Raw genomic sequence first — 27939 nt, forward strand, 5'->3', positions numbered from 1 at the left:
CAAAACACTGCCCTCCCTCCTGTTCTCTTACACACATACAACACACACACACATAACACACACAATCCCATCTCCTTCCAACTTTTCCAAAATGACTCCATTAGTCATTTTCCTGATCTAGTTTTTCATCACCAAAATTCCAAAAGAAATATGGAACTGATGCCCTATGGCCATTTTAAACTCAACGTGTCCAAAAGGGAACTCATTGTCCATCTTTTCCCAACCCTCCCTCTTCTGAACTTCCTCACATCTATTAAGTGGAGCTACACCCTCTTCCAGTTGGTCAGGCAGGGGCACAACCTGGTTGTCATCAGCTCCTTTACACTCAGCTCACATGTCTAAGCTATTGTCCAGTCTTGCCATTTCCATCATCACAGCTCTAGTTCATGTCCCCTTCACTTCACAGCCACCATCTGTGTCCAAGCCCTTATCCCCTCACATCTGGACAACCAGTTAACCTTATGACTGGTCTCCCTCCACTGCAGGCCACATTATCACCAGTCAGCTGCTAGAGTACAAAGCCATGTCTAATCCTGCCATCTCCCACTCCCATCATCTCAATGAGCTCTAGTGCACATTATCTTTAGGATCAAATATAAAATCTTCTGTTTGATTTTTATCAACTTTCACAAATTGGTCCTTCTTACCTATTACTCTTCCACTTCACTCCACTTCGAGTACTCATGCTTGCTTGCTGTTCCATGCCCACAAATTCTTGACTCGGGGCATTTTCACTGCTACCTTCCTCATCTCAGCCTCTCCCATCTTTCCTAGAGTCCTTCAAATCTTTGCTGTTCTTCAAACAAGATACTCTCCCAACTTTGGGCCTCTCCAAGGTTTTCTACCATACCTGGAATCCTCCCCCTTCTTCACCTTTAACCTGCTGGCTTTCATCAAGACTCAAGTGAACTCTGAGTAGTATTTCCTGGAGCCTTCCCTTTTAGTTCCCTAACCTTTGAGATTACCTCTCATTGACTTTACACACATGTGTGCCCCAAGGTAGATTCTTTGCATTTTAGCTCTCTCCCTTTAGACCATGATTTCTTAGAGTTTTTGTCTTTGTATCCTTGATGGTTACCCCAGTGTATGGCACACAATAACACTTATTGATAATGGTACTATTTTTAAAAAAGTGGTTTATGTAATAATTTTTTTTAAATTGAATTTTTAATTTAAGCAACTGAATATTATTTTTTCTATTATTATTATTATTAAACTTCAATTGAAAGAAGGATTAAGTTGCATATACTTTGGAGTCAGAATGCTGAATTAAGTATTAATTTTTAAGGAAAACCCTGTTGTAACACTGGAATGCTTCAAAATTCAACTTCTAAAATAGAGGGTTTAAAAACAACTACTTATAATTCCCTCTGTAGTAGAATGGAAGCATGCATTAAAGAAATCATTGATAAGCATTAAGGTTTCTCAAAACATTGGGAACTTATGCCAACAAAGGCTAAAAAAAATGGCCATTACCTTTAAAAAGAGATTCATTAAACAGATCTTAACTGATAGCACAGAGTAAAAGGCAAGGAAAACATGTAAATAATGAAAAAATACAACCATTTTAATTTAAGGCATGTTTCTCAATAATTTTTCTCCCATTTAACATGTTATATTTAAAAAATACATACATACATAAATATATACACACATAAGTACAAACTTTACAAGTCTTTACAAAATAGAATTGGAAATGAAGGATGTTGTACTGCTTTCTGGTTTGAGAAATATTTCACACTTCTAATACAGCTTTAGGACAGTCTCCCCTGAACTGAATTCTCTGCTGGTGGATCTGTCAATAATATTTTTATTATTCAAACGATTTACTTAATTTTATTCAGATGAATTAGACAAAAGGGCTTGTGTATTTATCAATGCCAATTCTTCATCTGCAATCAAATCATTTTCCACCATACTTGTTCCACTCAATGTTTTTAATGTTGTCATTTGAGGAGAGTTCAATGTATTTTTCTTTATGGGTTTGTTGTTGCTACAGCTCCGTGGTGGTTGAAATGCTTTCTGTGCAGCTGGAGAAACAAATGTACAGATTTGACTAATTGGAGGAGGTAAAGGCAGTCTACTGAAGAAATCCAATGATCTTCTCTTCTTGCAGATTTTGGGGTCATCCATTTTTCTGTCTCCTCTACAGTCTGATGTTGGGGTTATTTTGAATGAGCTGGTGGTGAGACCTGAATTCCCTTCAGGACAGTGATGACTCTGTTCACTATGAGGAGTGGATATCTAATAGAAGGCAAAAATCCAACAAAGTAAAAATAACCCTAGATAAAATAATCCTTTAATGCCATAGGTCTAATTTTAATAACAGTAAATGTTAATTATTTTTTCTTCTTTCAGGAAGAAAATTTTAAAACAAAGGAATTTTAAAAACAGGAGAGGGCAGCTAGATGGTGCAGTGGATAGAGCACTGGCCCTTGGAGTTAGGAGGACCTGAGACCACATCTGGCCTCAGACACTTAATAATTGCTTAGCTGTGTGACCTTGGGCAAGTCACTTAACCCCATTGACCTAAATAAAATAAAACGAATAAAATAACAAGAAAAAATGAAAAGGCAGACCAGGGTAGAAAAAGGTCAAAGTTTACAGGTTTAAATAAAGATCATAGACAACAAAAAAATAATGAAGACAGGTATATTCAAACAACCATAACACTGTCTTGAATTTTAATTATAGAAAAATCTATTGCAATGTAAAATTCTAACTAAAACTGTAGTATACATACAATAAGAGATGATACTCTTAATAAAAAGATAAAGATTAAAGTCATTTCTTAAAATAAAGGAGCTGAAAGGAACTTAAGATAGCAACCCCCATATAAAGCATCAATTGACTTTATGATGCCCTTAAGAAGAGCTCACCACACTGCCTTGTTTGATGACCTTAAGTGACAAGAAACTTACCTCTTTACTTGGTGGACACTTGGCTCTAATTGTTATGAAGTTTCCATATACTAAAAAGTCCACTGCTACTAACTTCTACCTTTTAATTCTAGTTCTTTCAACTGGTGCCAAGCAGAATTAATCTAAAAATCTGCTTTCACATGGCAACCCTTCAAATATTTCAAGATAATTATTATTCTCCTCTCCACCCCACTTTCCCCCATTATTTATTCTTCAGGTTCAACCACAGCTCTTTTAACTGAGTTCCATATACCATTTCAATGCTTTCACCAGCCAGGTACCTGTCATACTTTTCTTCAGCTTGGTAATACTTTTTTTTTTGGGGGGGGGGACCCCAAACCATACTTCATATGGGGCCTAACCAGTGCAAGAACTATGTACATAGATCCATTAAATTTCATCATTTGCAGTTTGACTCATAATTCTAGTCAAAATATTTTTGTATCCTACTCAGTCATTGAAGTGAAACATTAGTTATTGCTTCTAGCTCCACTTCATCTGTAAATCTGACATTATCAGATATAATCGACATGCCCAACAGAACCCGTGACACTCACTAGACATCTCCTTTTACATCTACATCAGTTCATTCAATGACATTCTTTGGGAACATTTCAATGAATTTTTAAATCCATTTAAATGTGCTGATCTGTTTACACAGCTTTGTCTGTCCCCAAGGATAACTAGACAGATTCTGTAGCACTTTTAAGGATCATAAAGTGCTTTAAAAAGCCCGCTCTCCTTTAATCCTCATATGCATCTTTTACTGTTGATACTATGATTTGGGCCCACTTTATAGATAAGGGAACAGCTTTGGAGAGGTTAAGTGACTGGCCCAGCAGCTACTGCCTAGGCAGGGAGGCCAAGGCGGGGTGGGGGGTGTGTGTGTCTGTGCCTCCCAGGCCAGTACTCTGTCCATTACACTTGGCATTTTCTTGACTGACCAGTATAGTAACTGGGTTAAAAATAATTTCAGTGACTCTAAGATTGTAGCATGCCATCTTTCTGATGAAATATAAGATTCTTGATGAAAGGAACTGTTTTGTGGTTGTCTTTTCTATCTCAAGGCCCCAGGGCCCAGCACAGCCTCTAGCATAAAAGTTCAATAACTAAGTAGAATCTTGGTACTAGAGACTCAATTCACAAAGCCAGAATCCAAAAATGGTTTTTTTGTGGTGGTTTTTACTAAAAAATAAAATACCCCATACACTCCAGAATTCCTTTGCCTGATGCTATATATGACAAAAGCATTTGTCCTCCTTAAATGACACTGAAATAAGTGTTTGCATCGATTACTAAAACATTACACAGTAACTTTAGCATATGCTCTTATTCATATCAACTTACCACATGGCCCAGGTCAAGTCTTGCTTGAGGAGAAGGCGACTCTATATTATATTCTTTGACTGCACTTGGTTGTTTGGAATTATGTGTGCTGAGCAGATGAGTAAGTTTATTTTCTGCATCATTGCAAAACAGGACAATATTCTAAAATGATAAATTTTTTAAAATTTCATGAAACTGGAAAGCCACAACAGATTCGTAAATTTAGAGTTAGAAAGTCTTAAGATCTATCTACGTCTAATGTCTTCACAATCCATGTTTCAAAGTGTGTTTTGGAACTGAAATCAAAAGATGAGACAAGAAAGCAGGGCCTGAAAATTGGGTTTGTCTGCACCACAGGCCAATATTGGCAGACCTGAACCCAAAGTTATCCACAAAAACAAGCGAAAAAGAGTGGGAGGTAAAGAAACAGCACAAATTCACTTCTTATTCTTTCAAGTTTGCAGAGGCTTGCCTTCTTTCCTTTAGATAGCACAAAAGAATCTGACATAAATTTAGGTAAAATATACTTCTATTACACTAGTACAGTGAATAGTGAGAATTATTTTCCCATTCTCCCATAAGGAATTACATATATCAAAATATCTAGGCAAACAGCATAGAATACTGGAGGTGAATCTTAAGTATAAATATACAGTTTATTTATAGTCTTTGACAAATCATAGCCAACTTACAAAAGTGGCACCAAAGTAACATCTTGTTGCCATGCAGTTTCCAATGTGTTAACTCTTCATGACCCCACTTGGAGTTTTCTTGTCAGGGATATTGGGAGTGGTTTATCATTTCCTTCTCTAGTGCATTTTTATAGATGAGGAAACTGGGGCAAAGAATTAAGTGATTTGGTCAGAGTAACAAAAGCAAGTTAAGTTTTGGAGGCTGGATTCAAACTCAGTTCTTCTTGATTCCAATGCTGGGTTCACTAAATCATAGTTGTCAACAAAGTGATGGTTGAATTGAATTCAAACCTAGATTCACTGGTTTTCATTTCCTGCCTTCCTTTCAATGCTTTCCCTTACCTAAGTCAAGTAACATAAAGGTCACTTTCTTCTTCTTTGGCATTGTTTCATGCCTAATGGATGCTGAACTAATTTTCATCAAACCCCCCCCCCCAAACTTGCTATTTTTGCTACTTTAAGATCTATGGTTATAAAAAGAAGCAATTTTACCTCAACAGAACTTTTCAACTTGTTGAACATCTCCTGAAAATGACCTTCCTTTGGACTGGCAGAAAATGAAGAAAATTCTCCAGCAAATAATGTGGGAATTCCTGATCTGGACTCTGCTTTCCACTGAAGGTTGCTTGCAGCTATCAATGTATGCAGTTTAATAACATCTTCATTCAGATCTATCCAAAACTTTACTGCTAATAAATTATAATATTCATCTGACAAGTATACCAGAGGTGCCTCACCTGTAATTTTTTAAAAAGAATAAATATATTCACCAGTTATAAAGGAGGACAATTTCAGAAATGCACATGTGCCACTCATTTGAACATAAGCCAATGATAAAAACAAAAACAAACTTGGAAAAATCTTAGAGAAGTCCCTTAAATAAATGACTAAGAATTCCCTATCAATCAAGGTCTGAGACACTATGAACGATAATGATAATAATAATAATAATAATAATAATAATAATAATGATGATGATGATGATGTACTTATATTTTATAACACTCTAAGTTCTATAAATTATTATACATATCTCATTTGACCCTTCCAGCAACCCTTAAGTTAGAGCTATTAATATTCCATTTTATAGATTGGTTAAATGACTTGTCCAGTCATACAGCTGTGGTCTGAGGCAGGATTCTAACATACCATATTTCCCCATGTATAAGACACACCTTTTTTCAAAAAATTTGAGGTCTAAAAACTGGGAGCATCTTATACAGTGGTTGTAGATTTTTTTTAACTTGCATCTCCCACTTTTGCCTGCTTGTTGTCTTTGTGCTCATTGTTTCGCATTTGTTACTAATATATCAGGTAATGTTTTGCCACGTTCTGCCCAGAAATGGCTTAGAAAAGATTTTTGCATAGTGCTGTATTCAAGGTCATAGTGATCCAGGCTGCAAAAGTTAATCATACTGCTGAATCTCAGTTTGGTCCTCCTCTAACTTAGAAAACAATCTGAGACCAGCTACAGGAAGAAGAAACCCTCCTGAAAACATCTTGGCAGAAGGAGGCCATGAGAGGCAAGTCAGCCAAGTGGCCTGAGTCAGAAAGGTAATTGAAGAGATGCGTTGAAGAGCAAAGGGTCAGAGGAATTCCTGTGTCTCCAAAGATGGTTCAGCAGAAGGCCAGAAGAAATGCTGATGAAAAGGTGACTGATTTCCAAGGAGGACACAATTGGTGTTTCAGGTTCATAAAACAGAATGAATGAAGCATGCATGCATCCACACAGCAGACTTGCCCAGGGAGAGCTTGTGGTCAACTCCAGACCAGAGCACAGGCAGGAGAGTGGTCAGAACCTCTCCTAATACAGTGATTCTCATCAAATATAGATGAAGACGAGCTAATGGATGGGAGTTTTGACAGTGATGAGGGGTTGTATGAATTTTATGATGAAAAAAACTTTATATAATACATTTTTTTTTCAAATTTGCATCTTATACATGGGAGTGTCTTATACACAGGGAAATATGGTAGATCTTCCTGACTCTTAAGTCCAGGGTTCTATTTATTCTCCCCCCCCCCCCCTTAAGGATGGCATTAAATATTCACGTAGTGTGTAGTTTTATTAGTTCAATTTGGACAGGTAGGTTTACAAAATGAATGCCAAGCAATGGGAAGAGATCAAGAAAACCATTAAAACAAATTACTTCAGTGAATGAGATGCACAATTTGATTAAGCTATTCTTGCATAAATAACAAAATGTTTTAAAGATCAAGAAGAAATTACTTGTCTTAGTATAGATATTCAGATTTTGGTCTGGGCAAATTATTTGTTAATTTTTAAAATATAAGAATTAAAATCACCTGTAAAGTTAGCTTGTTACATTAAAATCTACATTTGAACATTTTTATTCTTAAAAGTTCTAATGAGAAGACATTTTTTTTGGAATCAGTCAGGAGAATCCAGGGTCTAAATCCCACTTCTGCCATTTGGAAGAAGTATATGATCACAAGCAAATTACAATATCTTTGAGATTTAATTTTATCTTTAAAAGATAAAGATACTTGTGCTAACAATCTTTTTGGACGATTATGAGAAATTGAACAAAGTAACAGAAGCAGAGTACTTTATACATCTTTTTTTTAAGGTTTTTTTGCAAGGCAAATATGATTAAGTGGCTTGCCCAAGGTCACACAGCTAGCAATTATTAAATGTCTGAGGCTGGATTTGAACTCAGGTACTCCTGACGCCAGGGCTGGTGCTCTATCCAATGTGCCACCTAGCCACCCCTATAAAGTATTAAAGATTTATTTTTCTTAATAATACTGGCTTTAGTACAGTAGTGAAGCCCACAATATGTACTGTTTCCTCCAATCCTTTATAATTAAATTTGTTGTTGTTCTGTCATTTCAGTAATGCCTGACTCTTCATATGCCATTTAAGGTTTTCTTGGCAAAAAAACTGGACTGGCTTGTTATTTACTTTTTCTAGTTCATTTTACAAAAGAGAAACTGAGGCAAACAGGGTTAAATGATTTGCCCAAGGTTACACAGCTAGAAAGTATCTGAGATGAGATGTGAAGCCATTGAAGATGAGTCTTCCTGATTACAAGCCCAGTGCTTTATCATTAATAATTAGCCTTCTATCATTAATAGTAGTTAGCTAATATTTACAACAATAACAGAAAGTTAATACATTAAAACAAATATAAAATTACTACCACAACCCAGCAGGGATGAAATTTAGAACATATAAATAAAAAATGCCACATTTAATCCCTATGAAATACCTGGATTTTTGGTGATAAAAACCACATATCCTACTATGTCTACTTCATTACAAGGGGGCTGAAAGAATGGATCCATTAACTTGCTCAAAGGCAGGGCTTCCCTTGGCTGATAAACTTGAAACAGAGTTTCATGAGAAACCTACAAAAAAAATTTATTGAACATTCAGTTTCCATAGGTTTCATAAAACTAGTATAAATTTATTGCTATTGTAAAAACTAGAGTTAAAAGTTTCATACCGGCAGTTGCTGATATTGAGTTTTCTTTGTTGCTGTTAATCGGATACGAGCTCTATCAGATTTGCTTTTAGATGGTGATGTTGCCAGATGGTAGATTCGGTATCGATTTCCTTCCTTTAGTAAGGAATATATATCTGATAATGGACGCCAGATGCTCAATATAACTATTTAAAAAAAATTTGAAGTAAAAAAACTCCTTTATATGAACAAAATTAAGTTCAAATGAGAAGTAGTTTAAGTTTTCATTAATAATTATATAGGGAATACACCAAATTCTTCTTGCATTTGGGATTACTTAACCATAAAATACTCATATTGATTAAAGAAACTAATAAAAACAATCAACTCATTTACACGTTTTACACATTTTCAATACTGACCTGATTCTTTTTCTTGTTTCTCATAGTTGATGACCCGTAACTTCCAAACCATAGTCACATCTCTTTTAGACAATCCTTGTTCCTCCAGTTCAGCTGTTGCTATGGCCTTTCTGAATTCTGAATGGAGTTGTGCTTGCTTTTTATCATTCAACATCTGCCTATGATTATTCAGAGTTCTTAGCTGTTCTTTGTTGAAACAGCCCTGTGATCCACAAAGAAAACTTCTTATATATGGTCACATTTTAAAATGTTGATCAAGAAAACATTTAAAATATTTTTTAAAAGTTTGTCTTTGAATTGGAAATAAAGTAAATGTCCTTCAATTGTAGAATGGCTTAGCAAACTGTGGTATATGTATATCATGGAACACTATTGTTCTATTAGAAACCAGGAGGGATGGGAATTCAGGGAAGCCTGGATGGATTTGCATGAACTGATGCTGAGTGAGATGAGCAGAACCAGAAAAACACTGTACACCCTAACAGCAACATGGGGGGTGATGATCAACCTTGACACACTCATTTCATCAGTGTAACAATCAGGGACAATTTTGGGCTGTCTGCAATGGAGAATACCATCTGTATCCAGATAAAGAACCATGGAGTTTGAACAAAGTCCAAGGACCATTTCCTTTAATGTAGGAAAAAAAACTGCTATCTTATTGTCTGATCTTGTTATCTCTTATACTTTATGCTTCTTTTTAAAGGATATGATTTCTCTCTCATCACACTCAATTTGGATCAATGTATAACATGGAAACAATATAAAGACTGACAAATTGCCTTCTGTGGGGGGAAGTGGGGAGGGAAGTAAGATTAGGGGGAAAAATTGTAAAACTAAATAAAATCTTTAATAAAAAAAGTTTGTCTTTGGCAGTCAAAGGAAAAGACGCTGGTTAGAGATTAAATGTACTGAAAATCATTAAATAAATTTTTATTAAGTGGGTAAATCTTTAAATTCAAATTACGACATGATATTATAATACTATATACAACATAATTTGGGAAAGCAACATCCTTTGAAGTCATGAATTACTACTATATTCTCAGCATCTAAGCAACTTCCTAATTATGATTTGGAACCTGATTTAGGTAAAAGTGATTTATAATAGGTAAAATCCAGATTTTAATCCTTCCTCTAACATTAAGTTACTGGGGGCAACTAGGTGGTGCTGTGGATAGAGCTCTGGTCCTGGAGTCAGGAGAACCCAAGTTCAAATCCAGCCTCAGACACTTAATAATTACTTAGCTGTGTGATCTTGGGCAGGTCACATAACCCCATTGCCTTGCAAAAACCAAAGGGGGGAAAAAAACAAAATAAAAGATTAAGGTACTGTCATTTGTAAGCAAAGTACGTTCAATTTTCTTATTTATAAAGTAGGAATAGAAAACCAAGTTAGCAATCTCACAGGTCAAATGAGAAAATGTATATATAATACACATAAACTACTTTGTAAACACTGAAGTATTTTATCAATCTTTCCTAGTATTATGTTTTAGTACATTCTGATCTTCTCTACCCAATGCCCAATACTGCTTGTCTGAAGTGCACTATAACTATCATATGGGAATCCCAAAATCATCTTACCATTCTAGAAGACAAAAATTGTGGTTGAAACTTTAGCCATGATTCTGAAAGGTGTCCAAGCACTGCCTTAAATATATTGCAGCAAGAACATCCTGGGTCTTTCTTAAACCTGAGTTTACTGAGAAACAGTATCAGAAAATGCTACTAGCTTACTATAACTGTACAGTAACTATAATTGTAGTTTATTAGGAAATAGGGCAGTTTAAAATTCTATATGAAACAAAGTTCTTTCTGATTAAAGAGAAAAATTCTCACTTTCAGAAAGATTACTTCTTAAACTATGAAATTTTAAAAATTGCATATTTGGTATTTTTTTCCTCCCTAAAGTCAGTATATCACTAAAAACACAGTAATATTTTTGTCAAGTTATTTTATTGTTCCTGGCAATAGCTAATTTTACAATCATATTACTGTGAGAATTTGCTGAAAGAACTGAGGATATTTTTAAAGAAGTCTCTGAGGGTCGGCTAGGTGGTGTAGTGGATAGAGCACCAGCTCTGGAGTCAGGAGTACCTGAATTCAAATCTGGTCTCAGACATTTAATAATTACCTAGCTGTGTGGCCTTGGGTAAGCCACTTAACCCTATTGCCTTGCAAAAACCTTAAAAAAAAAAAGTCTCTGAGAAAACAAAACAGCTGACTTCAACTCTATGAATATATGACTATTTGGTCAAATATATGAATATAAGATTGGTTTGACTGCAGAATTCAATATGAAGCAATAATATAAGTTGAAAAAAAAGATAAAAAATGCTACTGTGAACACTGAGGCTAGAATATTAAAGTAGTATTTATATACTTCTTTGAAGTTTGCAAAATGCTTTACAAATATCATCTCATTTTATTCTCACAACAACCCTGGGAGGCAGATTTTTAAAAATTAAGAAGATTGGTGTCAAAATTAATTTCCTAAAAATCAGAGTTATCCAGAAGGAGAATAGTGGCCTTGAAAAGTGAGGGATTACTCCTGATTTGATGTCTTTGAGAAAAGGCCCGAATGATCACCTGTCCAGGACGTAAACAGTAGGGATTGTTTTCAGGTGTGGATTAGGTGAAATAGCTGTTATAATTACTTGTTCCTTTTGACTCTAAATTTTGGGATCATGTTTTAATTTAGGGCAAGTGAGTATTACAGAGGAGAGAATGCAGGGCCTAGAGTCAGAAAGACTCAGCTTCCAACCTCAGACATTAACTAGTTACATGGACAAGCCACTTAATACTATTTGCCTCAGTTTTCTCATCTATATAATGGGCTAGAGAAGGAAATGGCAAACCACTATGGCATCTCTACCTAGAAAATCCCAAATGGGATGATGAAGAGTTGGACACTACTGAAAAATGACTGAATGATGACATATTTTTTAATTTGAGCAATGACATTGTAAAGATCCTTAGAATTTTTCTACAGATGAGGAAACTAAAGCTCAGAAAAATTAAGTGATCTATCTAAAAGTCCATGGTAAATTAGTGGCATTGTTCAAACTATGACCTTCTGATTACAGTATGGTCCTTTCTAGTGTCTTTTTTAATGAACAATACATAGGTAACTAATGCTGAGTGAAGTGAGAAGAACCAGGAGAACATTAATGGCAATTTTGTTTGATGATCAATTATGACAGGTATAGCTCTTCTCAGCAATACGATGATCAAACACAATTCTAGAAGAACTATGGAATCTGAATCTGAATGCATATCAAAACATTCTATTCTCTCTCTCTCTCTCTCTCTCTCTCTCTCTCTCTCTCTCTCTGCAAGGCAGTGGGGTTAAGTGGCTTGCCCAAGGTCATACAGCTAGGTAATTATTAAGTGTCTGAGGCCAGATTTGAACTCAAGTACTCCTGACTCCAAGGCTAATGCTCTATCCACTGTGCCACCTAGCCACCCCCACTGCACCACCTAGCTGCCCCTATTTTCAATTTTTAAAATTTGTTTTATACTATTCTTTTCTTACAACATGACTAATGGAAATATGTTTGACATAATTATACATGTAGAACTATATCAAATCACTCACTGTCAAGAGAAAGGAATGGAGGGAAGGAGGGAGAAAATCATGGAACTTAAAATCTTACAAAAAAAGAATGTTGAAAACTATCTTTGCATGTAGTTGGAAAAAAATAAATTTATTTTAAAAAATACACAGGCAAACTTCAAGAATTCTGGTCAGACATTTTTGTTAAGTTTAAAAATCAAGTACCATTTAAATTATTTTAAATAGGATTTCTGCAAAGCATATCAAACCTAATTTAGTGAAAGAAACAATGGTTGCTGGAGAGCAGAGGCAAATGTGTTCCACAAAATCAGAATTTATCCTTTCAACATTTCTACCAATGAACTTTCCAATGTAGGCTCACTTCTTACAAGGAAAAAACCCATGGAGACTGAACACAGAGAAATAAATAAATATTGCCAATTTACTTAACAATGAATAGTGTAGTAGAAAGAATCATCACTGGCAATTTGGAATGAAAGTTGGGCCCTAATCTCTGCTCTAGGATGATAAGTAGGACACAACAGAGAAGAACCTCAATTGTTTCACACCTAAGGTTTGATCAGGAGAGAAGAGAGAGAGAGAGAGAGAGAGAGAGAGAGAGAGAGAGAGAGAGCGCTTTGGCAACTGAATGGCCATGTGATGTGAAGAGAAGAAGTCAAGACTGAAGCTGAAATTATGAATCTAGGAGACCTGAAAGGTGATAGTTCTTGGGAAAAAAACAAGGCAATTAGAAAAGATTTGGGGAAAAGATAAAGGATTTAGTTTTAAACATATTGAGTTGAAACATATAGGACATCTGGTTTGAAAAGTCCTGTGGGCAGCTGGAGATATATGGAAGTGGAGCTCAGGGGAGACTGGGGCCAACTGGGTATGTGCACCCCTGGGCTGCACATAAGATAGTTAAACCCATTGGAGCTGAAAAGATGACCAAGAAAAACATGTAGAAGGAGAAGGACAGCCTAGAACAGAACCTTGGGAATATCACAACTGGAGGTCATGATGTGAATGCTGAGACAGCAAAGAAGATTAAAGATGGATTTGATCACTAGGATGTGAACCAGGAAAAAGGTAGCACTTTTACTATCCAGAGAGGAGACAGGAGAATAAGCTCACAAAGAGGGGCTAGCCTTAGCCAGCAAAAGGGCTGTTTTGTCATAGACTGGGAGAAAGGAGGAATGGGAGATTATGCTGAGGAGTTTTGAAACAAAGAGAAGAGGATAAGAGTGTTTTCACTCAAGTGGCCTCAATTTTCTTGGAAAAATAAGAATCAAGGAAGGGGGACAGGTAGGGAAGAACCTGGGAGAAGTTAACAAACCTTCATGCTGCAGTAAGGGATCAGCTGAGATTGGATAACATGGATTAACATACTTAGTGGACATGGTTGTGAGACTTCTTCCAGCTGTTTTCAATAGCTCAAGTAGGAGTGGAAGAAAAATGTAGGAATAATCCAGGGTTGAGGTTTGGCAAGACATGAGTGACAATAGAACAAGAGAATTGGACATTTTAAAGCTGAAATATATAGAGAAAAGGTAAGTCAGACAGGGCAGGAGTAATGGCTTGAACAAGTGCTATGGGGTAGACCAACTGGAGATTTCAGTAACCATCAAGAATGGGTTCAAGAGGGGTGAAGTGTAAGGAGAGGTCGAGTAAGATTATGCTCAGATAAGGGAAATGATTCAGTTTCTAATTAGAAAAGTTAAATAATTGTGGGTAATGTTCAGATTCCTATTTGTGGATAAAGTGGAGTAAAGCAGTAAGCTATGAGATTCAAGAAGGTTAAAGAATTGGGAAGATGGTGATACAGGTATTCCTTGAAGAAAAAAAGAATCATTTGAGTGTAAGCATACCAGTCATTATAATTTGGATTGGATAGAAAATTTTAATTGAATGGAGGTTAGAAGAGGAAAGATGAGTAAGATCTATAAAAGGAAAATATAAATGAAATTAAGGGAAGATTTATGTATAAAGTAGGGTTGCTATCTAAGAGAATGGTAATAAATAATTCTCATCAGACATCTATCCTTCCACCTTTAATCCTTAGCAGCCAGTCCCTGAAATTTAGCTTCTTACTGCTATCTAATTCAACAAATTACATAAATTTTCTTACATTCCCTAGGGGATACCATATATTCAATTACTATTTTAATTCATGAAAGAATAGAGTTGATGTGGTTTTCTGAAGTGCTCAATGTTCTTAACCTAGATGCTAGAGTAATTGGACTTATCATCTAAATCACTTACCTCAATGTAAGCTGGATCTGGTGAATTCTTAACTGCTTCATAAAGGTCTGCACCATCTTGCAAAGCACGAACCTGCTGTCTTGTTAGAATGCGTGATAGCCCATGTTGTCTTGCACTGTTTTCTTTTTAAAAATAAAAAAAAATTTAAATGTCTGTAAGGTACATACATTTATTTATAACTTCTAAAAATAAATCAACTAGCAATCCAGATTACATATTGAATAATCCAAAAGTTAAATATACAAAAACCAGAAAGTAAGTCTATATTAACATTACAACCTAATAAAAACAAACAAGCCATCTCATTTCTTTGATGGTAATACAAAGAAGAAAAAGGGAAGAATTTATTTATGTAAAATACTTTATATAAAGTATATATTTATATAAAATAAAGTACTTAAAATAACAATGATCTAATGAGATTTGTTTTAACAAATATCCCAGCTATTTTCTCTAATATGTACAAATTAGGAAAAAACAGTATTAAACAAAATCTTCAAACAAATAAAGGTAGATAGATCTACATATGGTGGAAAAATTCATCTGCTGCTTCTGATTACTGGATATATAAACCATGGATGTGGAGAGTAAAAAGCTATACAAACATAAAGAAAAGTTAAAGAAACTACAAGATGATGTCAGAGGAATAATCATCAAGTAGTCTCTCTTTTGAGTCCTCCACCCTTTAGAAGTTGATACTTAAGCTCTTATTCAGGAATGAAAGGATAAGGGCAGGAAATCACTAAAAATTAGATTGAGGAAAGAATACATAGAAGTATTCTGCCACAGAATGATCAAACAAAAAATTGGCACATCAAATTTCAAGACAATCCCCTATTTATTAAACTACTCTATGCTGGGCATTATGCTAAAAGGATGGAATAAAAGGAAAAAACAAAAATCAGTCCTGTCCTCATGGAGCTTACATTCTGTTGGGAAAATAAACAGCACTGGACTTGGTGGTTGTTTAGAGTGATGAGGGGAAAATCAGAAAGGGAAGAGAAGGGAACCAGCATTCATATAAAATCACCATAAGCCAAGTTCTTTTACAAGAATTATCTCATTTGGGGGCAGCTAGGTGGCACAGTGGATAGAGCACCAGTCCTGGAGTCAGGAGTATCTGAGTTCAAATCTGGCCTCAGACACTTAATTACCTAGCTGTGTGGCCTTGGGCAAGCCACTTAACCCCATCTGCCTTGCAAAAATCTTAAAAAAAAAAAAAAAAAAAAAAAAAGAATTACCTCATTTGATTGTCACAACCACCCTGGGAAGGAGGTACTTTGATTGTCCCCATTTTGCAATTGAGGAGACCAAGGCTGAGTGATTGCCCAGGGCCACACAGTTAAGTTAGTGCATGAGGCTATGTTTGAACTAGAGTCTTTCTGACTCCAGGTCCAGGACTCTATCGATTGTGTCACTAGCTACCTCTAAAAACAGCAAAGAAGAATCACTAAAACTGAAAAGCTGTGAAATGAAAAAAAAAAAAAAAAAAAAGGTTCAAACATGTTAATTGGATCATAAAATCAGAGGGGAGATTTCCTTATTTTTTGCAGATGAAGAACTGAGACTCAGAGATAGTGAGTGACTTGGTTATGATCGATCACAAGGATTCTAAGTGTCAGAGTAAGGATTTGAATTCAAATCTTCTGGCTCCAAATTCAACACTTACCATTGTACTTTTTCCTAATATATGTAAAATTTTTTAATATTCTTATTTTTTTAAATTTTGAGTTCCATTTTTTCTTCTCTCCTCTCTTTTTAAGTAATGATATAGGTCATACATTAATAATTATGTAAAACTTATTACATATTAGTCATTTTGTGGGAGGAAGAAAAGAAGGAAGTCTTACTGAATTCAACCTGCTCATCATTTCTTATAATGTGCCTTCCATCTTTCTGGACTCCTCTAGGAAAGAGGAGTGGCATCTTCCACTCAACAATATTCTCACCTCACCCTCAATATCCCACATTCCAGGGATTCTGAATCCCTGTAGATCATCACTCACACCCCATTCTCTACCTTATTCCCCTTCCTTTCAACTCTCTTACTCTGAAGCCTAGTAGCTACTCTCTCCACTGTACCCTTTGGAATGCCATGTTTCATAGGCAACAAACTTCCCTTCATCCTAAATTTATTTTCTTTTCTCAGTCCCTCTATCTTCTAGCTGTCACTGAAACCTGGCTCCCCATTTATGACATGACCTCCAGGGCCACTTTCCCCCCACTATTAGCTGCACGTTCACTCATTCCCCTCAACAATCTGGTAGACTGGGAAGCTGAAATAAAACTTCCCACTGCCATTTTTCAGTCTCCTTCCTCATCTCCATCACTCCACCATTTATGTAATCCATATCCACCACCTAATCAAACCCCGGTAGCTAAACTTTAAGGTCACTCTTCTTCCTTTCTCAATGAGTTTGACACAAGCCAAGGAATTTTTCCATACCATGATTTTCAACCCCTCAATCTTTAGGTTTTCACTGGGGCCATTTTCCCTCACACTCTTCCCTTTTCTCCATATTCACCCCCTAGCAAACCAGTTCAACTCTAAATACACTGTCCTCTTCTTTTGAGTGTTTAATCCTATTACTATTTCACTGATTGCACCTTGACAAACCTCAGCTTGGGATCATACCTACTATTTACAGTCTAACACATGTACTGTAAAATGAAGTTGAGGGGAATCATGCAGCTGTTCCAATCAGGTGTCCTACAAATTTGTTACAAAACTTCATCTTCGTTCTCACTGCTACTAAGCAATTCTACTAAACTTCTTCCAAATCTTTTCATCCTTCCTCAAACCTCCCCATGACTCCTCCCTCTCCCCTCAGCTAAGAACTTGTGTCATATTTTACAGAAAAGACTGAGGTCCTATTCTCCCCTTTTTCTCATCTCCTATCACTCACATGCCTCCTGCCACAACTTCCTTGTTCAATCCTACCTCACATGAAAATGTGGCCTTACTAAGCATATCCCTTCTCCATCAATCTGCTCCTTCTTTCATCTCCACTCTTTCACTTCAATCTGTCTACAGGTTCATACTCAAAAGTTCAGGAAGCACCCCAAAACCAGGCACAGGCTGGGGAAATGAGTAAACAGAGGAAAAAAAGAGGAACACCATTGAGAAATATTTTGTCTATGATCCCTGGAAGAATCAAAATACTCAATCTGAAGATGAGGAAGTACAAGATCCTGCATCTAAAGACTCCAAGAAAAATGGAAACTGGGCTCAGGCTATGACAGAGCTCAAAAAAGATTATGAAAATCAAGTAAGGGAGATAGAAGAAAAATTGAGAAAAGAAATGAGAGAAGCAGGAAAAAAATGTGAAAAAGAAGTCAGTAGCTTAGTCAAGGAGATTCAAAAAAAATGCTGAAGAAAAACATGTTAAAAACCAGCATAGGTCAAATGGATAAAACAGTTAAAAAAAGTTATTGAGGAGAAGAATGCTTTAAAAAGAAAAACTGGCCAGATAGAAAAGGAGATAAGAAAGCTCTCTGAGGAAAACAAATCCTTCAGATGTAGAATGGAGCTGAAGGAAACTGATAATTTTACTAGAAGTCAAGAAAGAATACTTCAACACTGAAAAAATGAAAAATTAGAAGAAAATGTGAAACATCTCATTGAAAAAACAACTGATCTGGAAAACAGATTCAGGAAAGATTATTTAAAAATTATTGGGATGGGGGAAGGGAAGTAAGATTAGGAGAAAAATTGTAAAACTCAAAATAAATAAAATCTTTAATGGAAAAAAAATTATTGGGATACCTGAATGCCATGATCAGGAAAAGAGCCTTGACCTCATTTTTAAAGAAATCCTACAGGAAAATTGCCCAGATATCCTAGAAGCAGAGGGCAAAATAGAAAATGAGAGAACTCATCAATCTCCCCTGGAAAGAGATACAAAAAAAGCAACCCCCAGGAATATTATAACAAGTTTCAGAACTCCCAAGTCAAAGAGAAAATATTATAAGCAGCCAGAAGAACACAATTCGAATATTGTGGAGCTACAGTCAGGATCACACAGGACTTAGCAACAACTACATTAAGGGCTCATAGGGCTTAGAATATAATATTCCGGACAGCAAAAGAGCTTGGAATGCAACTGAGAATCAACTACTCAGCAAAACTGAACATCCTCTTCCAGGGGAAAAGATGGACTTTCAATGAACCAGGAGAATTTCAATTGTTCCTGTTGAAACAACCAGAGCTGAACAGAAAGTCTGATCTTCAAATACAGGACTCAAGTGAAGCATAGAGAGTGGAGAAGGGTAAAATATGAGGGACTTAATGATGATGAACTACATGTATTCCTGCATAGAAAAATGATACTGAGCATACTCATAAGAAACTTCTCATTTAATAGAGCAGGTAGAAGATTTTATAGATGAAGCACAGGAGAGCTTAATTTGAAGATATAATATATTGTAAAAATGGAGTCAATGGCTAAAAGGGAAATGTAATGGGAGTAAGAGAAAGGAGAGGTGGAATAGGCTAAGATATTTCTTATAATAAGATTTTTTTTATTGCAATGATATGGAGAGGGGTAATGAGGGAACCTTTGCTCTCATCAGAGGTGGCTCAGAGAGGAAATAGCATAAATACTCAATGGGGTATAGATATCTAGAGTAAAAAGGAGAGAAAGGGGACGGGGGAAGGAGGAGAGGGTGGATCGTCGGGGAGAGTGGTCAGATGTAACACATTTTCTTTTTAACTTCTTGCAAGAGTCTGGGATTGGGTGGCCTGTCTGGGACCACAGGGCTGGGTGATTGCTGGGCCTTAGGGGTGGTATGTGGGCTTGGGGTCTCTTGGCCCTAGGGCCAGTGATCAATCTGCTGCACCATTCAGCTACAGAGTGAAAGGAGAGAGAAAATATAGTATCCGGTAGTGGGGAGGTATGAATGGAGGGAGTTGTGATCAGCAATGGCAACAGTGGAAAAATATGGAAGTAGCTTATGTGATGGACTAATAAAGAATGTGATCCACCCAAGACAGAGCTGGTGGTTTTGGAACAGATTAAAGCACATTTTTTTCTCTTTACTTTATTTCTCACGAGGGGCGATCTTTTTTGAGGGAGGGGCATTATGTTTACTCTTAAACAAGATTATTTTAGTAATGCATTATAAAACCATCATTTGTACAAAAATAAAAATAGAATAACTGGACAAAAAAAAAGAATGCTAAATGGAAAGACTATAAGACTGCCTTCTGTGGGGGGTTGGGGGGAGGGAAGCAAAATTAGGGGGAAATTGTAAAATTCAAAAATAAATTAAACATAAAAAATAAAAAAAATTTTAAACAATGAGTGTTAAAATTTTTCCTTATTTTAATTTGGGGAAGAATAAAATATTATTTTAAAAAATGAGAAGTTTCTATCAGATCCTAGAGGAAGCCACTTAAGTTTTCTAAGTAGGGAAGTGACATGTCAGATGCGTGATTTAAGGAAATCACTGAGAATTAATAAATTCATAAACCCTACCAAATAAAATAATTTTGAACTAGTTCATTGAATGTTTTACACAGCTGAGGAATAAGGCCAAATTAACTAGAATACAATACCTAAATGAAGCAGTAAACAGAGCATTGGCCCTAGAGTCAGGAAGACCCCAGCTCAAATTCAGCTTCAGACACTTATTAGCTATGGGACTCTGGGCAAGTCATGAAACCCTGCATGCCTCAGTTTCCTCATCTGTGAAGTGAGCTGACGAAGGAAATGGCAAACCACTCCAGTGTCTTTGCCAAGAAAAAATCCCAAATGGGGTCACATCTGACTGAAACAACCAAGCACCAACAAGTATAAATTCTAATTGCAAGTTGGTAGAAAAACTTATAAATCATTTCAAGAACATGAAAAGAAATTGTCTAATTACCAATGCTAAATTTAAAAATCTCAATAATTTATATCAGCAAGTGAAAATTTTAAACAATCATTACCTTCATGTTTTTCAAATTCTGCTTGTATTTTTGTAAGTAAAGCTTCCAGTTTTCTTTGTTGACATTCTGCATGTTTTAAAGCTTCTTTTTCTTCTGCTCGTTCATTACGAAATATATATAATCCTGATGATGTCTTCTCCATCCACTGGAATGTTTTAAATAAAATATCTCCCTTTAATTTTTAAAACCTAGCTTCTATACATTCTAACATATTTCCAAGAAAAGTTGAAAATTAACAGGTTTTTTATCAGCCAGAACAGTCTATATAATGAAACTGGCTTTTGTTTAGTAAAGATGTTTAAATATACAGTTGAACATTATTTGGGGATTCAGTATTTGTGAATTTGCCTATTTGCTAAAATTCATTTGTACCTCCGAAATCAGTATTTGCTGTATTTTGCAGATAAGGACAGGGGAAGGAAAAAATTTGAGTCTCCTGATATGCATGTTCCCATTTGAGGTCAAGTTCTTATAGTATAAAATAAGAATCCTTTTTAAGGCCTATTTAGTGCCATGTTTTTTTACAACTTTGTGTTTTTTTGTTGGTGATTTTGCTGCTTAAAATGACCCCCAAGAATAGTACTAGAGTATCATTTAGTATTTCCTAGTCCAATAAGACTGTGATGTGACTTACAGAGAAAATACGAGAGTTAGATAAGTTTTATTCATGCATGAGCTATGATGCTGTTAGTCAAGAGTTCAATATTAATATATCAACAATATAATCCAGAAAAAGGAAAAGAAAATTCACTTATCTGTCAATGAGGCTACTTTAGAAAGTACAGAAGTGAATGTTGTGACCAAAGACTCATAAGGAACCTAACCCTATTTCCCCAATGGCAATGGTTTGATATTTGCTAATCCAGTGTTCATGGTGACTTTATAGAACATAATTTCCATGAATAATGAGACTTGGCAATATTTCTGTGGGCACATAAAGAATGTTTAAATAAATTTAATGGAAAATTATGTTTGTGTCATACATACCTGGGTAGGATAAACTCTTTGAATAACTACATCAACACAGCCAACGTTTCCACCTTCACCAAAGAGTGTTGATAAAGGCAATGGAAAAGGTCTAGGATCTGAAAAGAAGCCTAGTTTGGCATACCAGCAAGCAGGGCGAGTGCTGTTAGCAGAAAGCTGGATAAATTAAATGTGAATAAATTATAAGTTCTTAAAACAAAAAAAGAAATTGTTTATAATTTTTCTTTGTCTATACTCAATTTTTCAAACAGATATTCAATTGTGTTAATTTACATAATCAGAAATATACAAGGGGGGGGCTCAGTCATGGCTTTGTTGGCTCCCTTCCCTTATTGTTTAACCCCACTGGAATGGAGGCTATAAAAGGTAAAACAAAAGACATAAAGCTAGTAATATGGCATCAAGGTGAAAACTGAAACAGAACATTAGATCCAAAATTTGCTATTGATGTTTTTTGAAACAATTGAATTTTAAATGCTGATAGTTGGGATAGGAATTTTTTTTTACTTTATGAAGTTTTTTTAAAAATCAAGAATAAGGTTTTCTTTACCTTTAACATAAGAGATGCTGGAGCTTCAAGAGGTGTGCAAGCCTCCTGAGAGCCTATCAGTTCTGCTCCATGGGTTATAATCTTCTGACCCACGGTCAATTTACTCCTCTGTAAGAGTGTTAAGAGGGGAGTGTCTAACAGTGCCTTGATTGCATACCATCCATCTGTAACTTCTATGACTGCTGATTGTTTTTTGGTGTCCACATTATGGTGTTCATTTTTTTTATTGTTGGCAGTTACAGATGTATTTGTGTCTGATGAAATTATTTCAGAAACACAAAGCACTAGTGTTTTTGCAGCTGTTTCATCTCTTTCCATTATCTTTTTAATAGCTGATCTTCTGCTTTTATCAATTTCTATGTCATATCTAAAAATATATAATATTAAAAAAGACAAGTTTTATATTTAGTGAATTGAAGTCATGAGGAAAAAAATCATTGTTCAATAAAGAACTAAAAATACTCTATGGAAACACTTAGGAATGATAAAATTTAGTCTTCAAGTTAAATTTAGTAATTCGTTTAACCATTTAAACATAAAGATAAGTAAAAAAAAACACACAAATTTAAACAGTACTGCTATCACAAAGAGTTCCTAAAATTTGGAAAATTATTTGCTAGATTGACCATTCATAATTCTTCTGGCATTTCAAAGGGGTGGAGTGTTATAAATAATTTAGAATTTCAATCAGCTATCGATTATCATTGGTAGGAAGAAATGACAATGATAAACAGTGACTCTCATAGCAGATGTGGATGAATTGTAGTGATATCCAATTTAGGTACTGAAGAAACTCTTAAGTGTTGCTAGCTCTGGCATGTGCTGTCCAGCCTGCCAATCTCAATATCATCAATGCTATTTATTGCTTTATATTTACCTATATTTCAGTTGTAGAAGCACCCGTTCTGGAGTTAAGCACCTACTAGCAAATTCCTTAGGAAAAGTAAATTCCATTGCTGCCAGTTTCCATATAATCCATCTATAGTGATTATACACCCAGGTTTTAGTAATAAGTTTTGGATCAACACCAGGAGTATCACACAGAGCCCTGCATATAAAATGAATTAAAAAATAAAAGTAGATAATGATTTATCTATACTAAAAATAAAATACAAAACCAAAAAACTCTTATTGTATATTTGTAATTATAAATTATTTAAAATCATAAAATTATTTAGTACTTGAAAACTGAACTAATAACAAATTTATCTAAGTAATATAACTATTTTGAGTAATATTGCTGAAACTTTAGAAGTGTGGAACTGTAGTGATGAAGACTATGGATCCTGATCATGAAGAAAACAGGACACACCCAAATGGAAAATATGAGGCTCTGGGGGTCAGAGGTTCAAGGTCAGGTTAAAAAAAAAAAGGAGGTTAGGCCAAGGCAGATGGATGAAAGAACTGACTCTATGAGGAACTGTGGTTGACCCAGGGTGTGGACTCCCTGGAGGATAACCTTATGTTAGAGAGTGAAAAAAAATACAGTTATTCAACATGTGAACAGGATGACAGGATTCAAGGCAAATTAGGATTTCAGGGCAGTTGTATTTGTTGAGATACAAAATAATCGCAGAAATTACTAACTTTTGAACGCACATTTTTTTCCCCCCTGGAGTCATGAAGCATAACCCTAGTTATCTTGTATCAACAGCAACCATGGCCAAACAAAAGATAACTAACTGGTCCCAAGTGATTTGGCAATATGGCAGTCTATAGAGGCTTTCTCTAAGAAAAGTGGCATGAAAATCTCCATTTAAGAAAACCCAGTTAATGAACAGAAAAATCTCCATTTAAGAAAACCCAGTTAATGAACAGAAAATTTGTGAGTTTCAATGATCAAATGACACTCTCACACTTTCAAGAAATCTATTGTAGGGCTTACCATCAATAAATTTGTCAGCATGTGTAATGTTTTCCCTTGGGGAGAAATTAATATAATGATAAAGGAATGGATAGAGCACTGTCCTCTGGAGTTAGAAGACCTGAGTTCAAATACTGACTCAGAAATTTATTAGTTCTGTGTCCCTGAAGCAAGTCATTGAACTCTTAGCTTTAGTTTTCTCATTTGTAGAATAACACAGCAGGGACTTTTAGTATTGCTGAAAAGAAAAATAAATGGTTACAAATAAAATGCTTTGTAACTCTTAATGTTTCAGTTTTCCTTAAGAGAGCTGTATGTCAAAACAAAGTTATTTCTTTTTATCTTTTTAAAATTTTACATCTGAAAGTAGGCTTTGTAAAAAAGTTGTCTTTGGGTATTTTTCTTAATAGCTGAAATTTTTTAAAAAGTGAAGATGATTTTTTAAAAAATACTAACAAAAATCAACTGGTTTTGGATTTAAATTTTAAAATCATTAACTATAAAGAAATCAAATAGCAATTAGACTCTATTATTTAGGTTTTTGCAAGGCAAATGGGGTTAAGTGGCTTTCCCAAGGCCACACAGCTAGGTAATTATTAAGTGTCTGAGACCGGATTTGAACCCAGGTACTCCTGACTCCAAGGCCTGTGCTTTATCTACTATGCCACCTAATCGCCCCCACTCTAGTATTAAAAAATAAAACAATATTTTTCAGAGTGAAACTAAAACTTAAATATCTTACTTTTATGTTTACGAGAAATTACAATTACAGTGAATTAACTGAATAAGAATGAAAATGCATCATTTGCGTTATGTAATGACCTACCCACCTAAAACAACAATGAGTTTTCCCAATCATATTTCCTATTCCAACCAAATCTGGTAGTCTCAGAACAAAACATTTATTTTTTAGGAAATACCTGTTTTCCATATTTCTTTATTTGCATAGAGAGAAGAAGCTCCTTTACCTATTTATTATCTTTTTTCTTCCTGAAAACTTGGGTGAAGAGCTATCTATTTGTGTGATTACAAATAGTTCTTATATTGTACTTTTAATGTAGCTTTGTTGTTATTGAAAATATGTGGTCATGATGTATGTATGGAAATTTGCAAAATGTTAATATCTGTAAAGAACAAAAGTTGAAATTTTAAGTTTTTGTGGCTTTAATGTTTCATTATTATTAAAACACCACCAATGTTAAAAAAAATTAGAGATGACATTTTATTCTTTTCTAATAGTAAAACCCTATATTTAAAGGAGGGAGAAGGTTACATAAGAAATCACTACTTTTTTAGAAGCCCCAAGTTGTCAAGTTCTGCCCAGTAATCTGGAACGAAATTTTTTCTTGTCCAACTTTGCATATCACCCTGGAAATACACACAAACAGATGTTCCAGTCACTCTGCCCAAAAACTATGAAAATACTTGGAATTGCTTTAAGTTGCAGTACTTCTTTTAGGTTAAAGCTTATCCTGACCTAGGGTCCAAGTCCTCACAAGTATGAGAATATGGGCAGGGATAAGCTAAAAGGTAAACTTATTTAGGTTACAGCTTCTTTGCAGTTGGTTTTCTCTTTCACTGGTTCTTTATCTTCTTTTATAGGGCTAAAATCACCAAAGACATTAGAAATAAGATGATGCAATTGTAGGAACCTATTTAAAAACTACCTAGGCTTTTATTCCAGATAAGTGGGAAAAATCTAGAGTCTGGGGTTACACCTATAAAAAACAATCCTAATACTTCAAGATAACAAAGGTGGTCCATTAATTGTTGAATTCTTTGAATTTTCTATCTACTTTTTTTCTGGTATCATATCTGACGTGTACATTCATTAGCAAGAACTCTAAAGAGTTCTAAAGCCTCACTCTTGAAAGGAGGATTACAAACTTAGAAAGAAGTTTGGAAAGTACTAGTTGTTCTTAGTGAATTCCTAAAATCATTATCATACTTTGGTAGGGTTTTTAAAATAATTGATTCTGAAACATATTTGGAGAGAAAGATATTATAACACTTAAAAACGCAGAAGAAGTAATTGGTAATTTGTAAAAATTACAGAATGAATTTATTCCAAAAATATAGGGGAATATTTACATTTTAACAAGGTGATAAAACAGATATCTTTAAAAAGGGGAAATAATCACATGTGAAGTTTTCATTCTCAGTTTTGGAGCAAAAATAACCCTCCTCTATTATACACACTAGGATAGGGAAATCGTTGTGGTGGAGGAGAAATAGAGAGGAAGACGGTTAAACCAACATCAAACTTCAGTGAACAAAACCACTTATTATCAGTTCAAAGAATCTAAACATGTATTTCAAATTAATAGAGGGAAAATAAGAGTAAAAAAGTTCAAATTTATAAAAATGTAGTCCCAATAGTTTCTACATTCAAAATGACTTTTAGAGAACCTGCTGGTCTGAAATCCAAGGACCAGACTAGCTGGTGTCACCTCTTTCTCAATGATATATAATTATTCCTTTGTTTGGCTAGATTCTAATTGAGCTTAGGTTCAAATCAGAAGTATGGAATGTTTGAAAAAAGATCTTTTAAAGATTTATCATTTATGAGAAATATACAATTAGTGATATATTGGTACTGAATTATGACAAGGAATATGAGAAATATTTGTAGAAATTAATATTTCTATATTAAAATTAGTTTAAAAATAGAGTAAAACAAAATATTCTAGAATCCTGCACAAATACAAATTCTGGAAAGATAGGCAGCGGCAAAGAAATACGGCCCTATAAAATAAGCACCCTATCTGTCAACTAACAGAGGGTAAACAGAGACTCAGAAAAATAATTTAAAAATAAAGAAAGAAAACCTGCTACTCTTGAGATAAACATGAAAAGGACATAAATTGGTTTCATTTAACTTTTCTTATGGTCCATTTCATTATATTACTGAACTTTAAAAGTCAGAATACTATGCTTTGCCAGAGGAGACCTCTATTTAAGTCTCCTAGGATAAATGAATTAACACTAGTTGAATGAGAAAAGAACTGTCTTGCAACCAAGAGTCTTTCAAACAAAATTTACAACTTATTTCATGAAAGTTTAAAAGGACTTTTTTTTTTAATTTAACAACCATTATTGACAGTTTTTAAAAGTATGGTAATAATCAATATACCTTCAGGATATATTAGTTTCAAACTTTCTTAAGAATAATATTTTATCTACAAACTTCACACAAGGAAAATAATGACCAATTTACACAACTGCAGAATTCATTCAATTAATTCAACAAACTTCTTAAACATCACTATTTTCTTTATTTTTATTTTTTTAGGTTTTTGCAAGGCAAATGGGGGTTAAGTGGCTTGCCCAAGGCCACACAGCTAGATAATTATTAAGTGTCTGAGACCGGATTTGAACCCAGGTACTCCTGACTCCAAGGCTGGTGCTTTATCCACTATGCCACCTAGCTGCCCAACATCACTATTTTCTGAGAGAAATTATTTTCTTTTTTTTCTAAGGCAATGGGGTTAAGTGGCTTGCCCAAGGCCACACAGCTAGGTAATTATTTAGTGTCTGAGGCTGGATTTGAACTCAGGTACTCCTGACTCCAGGGCCGGTGCTCTATCCACTGCACCACCTAGCCACCCGAAATTATTATTTTCTGTTACATTAATAAATTATTGTTAGGATTGACGTTTTCCTTTTATTTCTTATTCAGTGAGCAATTCCTATAGATCATTGCTGAAAGATGAAAATCCTCAAATCCTCAGATACAAGCTCTGTGATCTTGGGTGGGACCCCACCCCAAATAGAATCTAATCTAATTTAATTTTTGTCCTTGGGAAATAAATCCAGGTCCTTGCAACACCCCTTTCTCCCGCTCTGGTAAGGAAAATCCAGCCTTCGAGGGAGAAAACAGACCAGAGTGCTCTGGGTAGAAATTGATTGCTTTGTCCAGACTGCTCAAGGGAGTTTCAAGGTCAGGTCAGTGCTAGCAGGGGGGATTGCTGATGTCTAGCTCACCTCTTCATTAGT

General features: G+C 35.1%; 1 protein-coding gene across 4 annotated transcripts in view; it reads right to left on the reverse strand.

The window, feature by feature from the left end:
- Nucleotides 1–1539: 1539 nt before the first annotated feature.
- BRCA2 (BRCA2 DNA repair associated) overlaps nt 1540–27939 on the reverse strand; it is a 78449-nt gene continuing 52049 nt past the window's right edge. For 2 of the 4 annotated variants that reach the window (XM_074216083.1, XM_074216082.1), the window contains 11 exons: nt 22957–23127; nt 22080–22446; nt 21530–21685; nt 20543–20687; nt 14611–14732; nt 8790–8991; nt 8410–8573; nt 8173–8311; nt 5432–5676; nt 4269–4409; nt 1558–2244 (listed from right to left, as the gene is read on the reverse strand). In XM_074216083.1, coding sequence (XP_074072184.1) covers nt 1837–2244; nt 4269–4409; nt 5432–5676; nt 8173–8311; nt 8410–8573; nt 8790–8991; nt 14611–14732; nt 20543–20687; nt 21530–21685; nt 22080–22446; nt 22957–23127 — 2260 coding nt within the window. In that variant the 3' untranslated portion in view covers nt 1558–1836. Of the gene's footprint in view, nt 2245–4268; nt 4410–5431; nt 5677–8172; nt 8312–8409; nt 8574–8789; nt 8992–14610; nt 14733–20542; nt 20688–21529; nt 21686–22079; nt 22447–22956; nt 23128–27939 lie in introns of all 4 variants that reach the window. The other 2 variants (XM_074216081.1, XM_074216080.1) reach the window with 2 other exon arrangements.

Source organism: Macrotis lagotis, chromosome 1 (assembly GCF_037893015.1).
Source record: "Macrotis lagotis isolate mMagLag1 chromosome 1, bilby.v1.9.chrom.fasta, whole genome shotgun sequence".
NCBI lineage: Eukaryota > Metazoa > Chordata > Mammalia > Peramelemorphia > Peramelidae > Macrotis > Macrotis lagotis.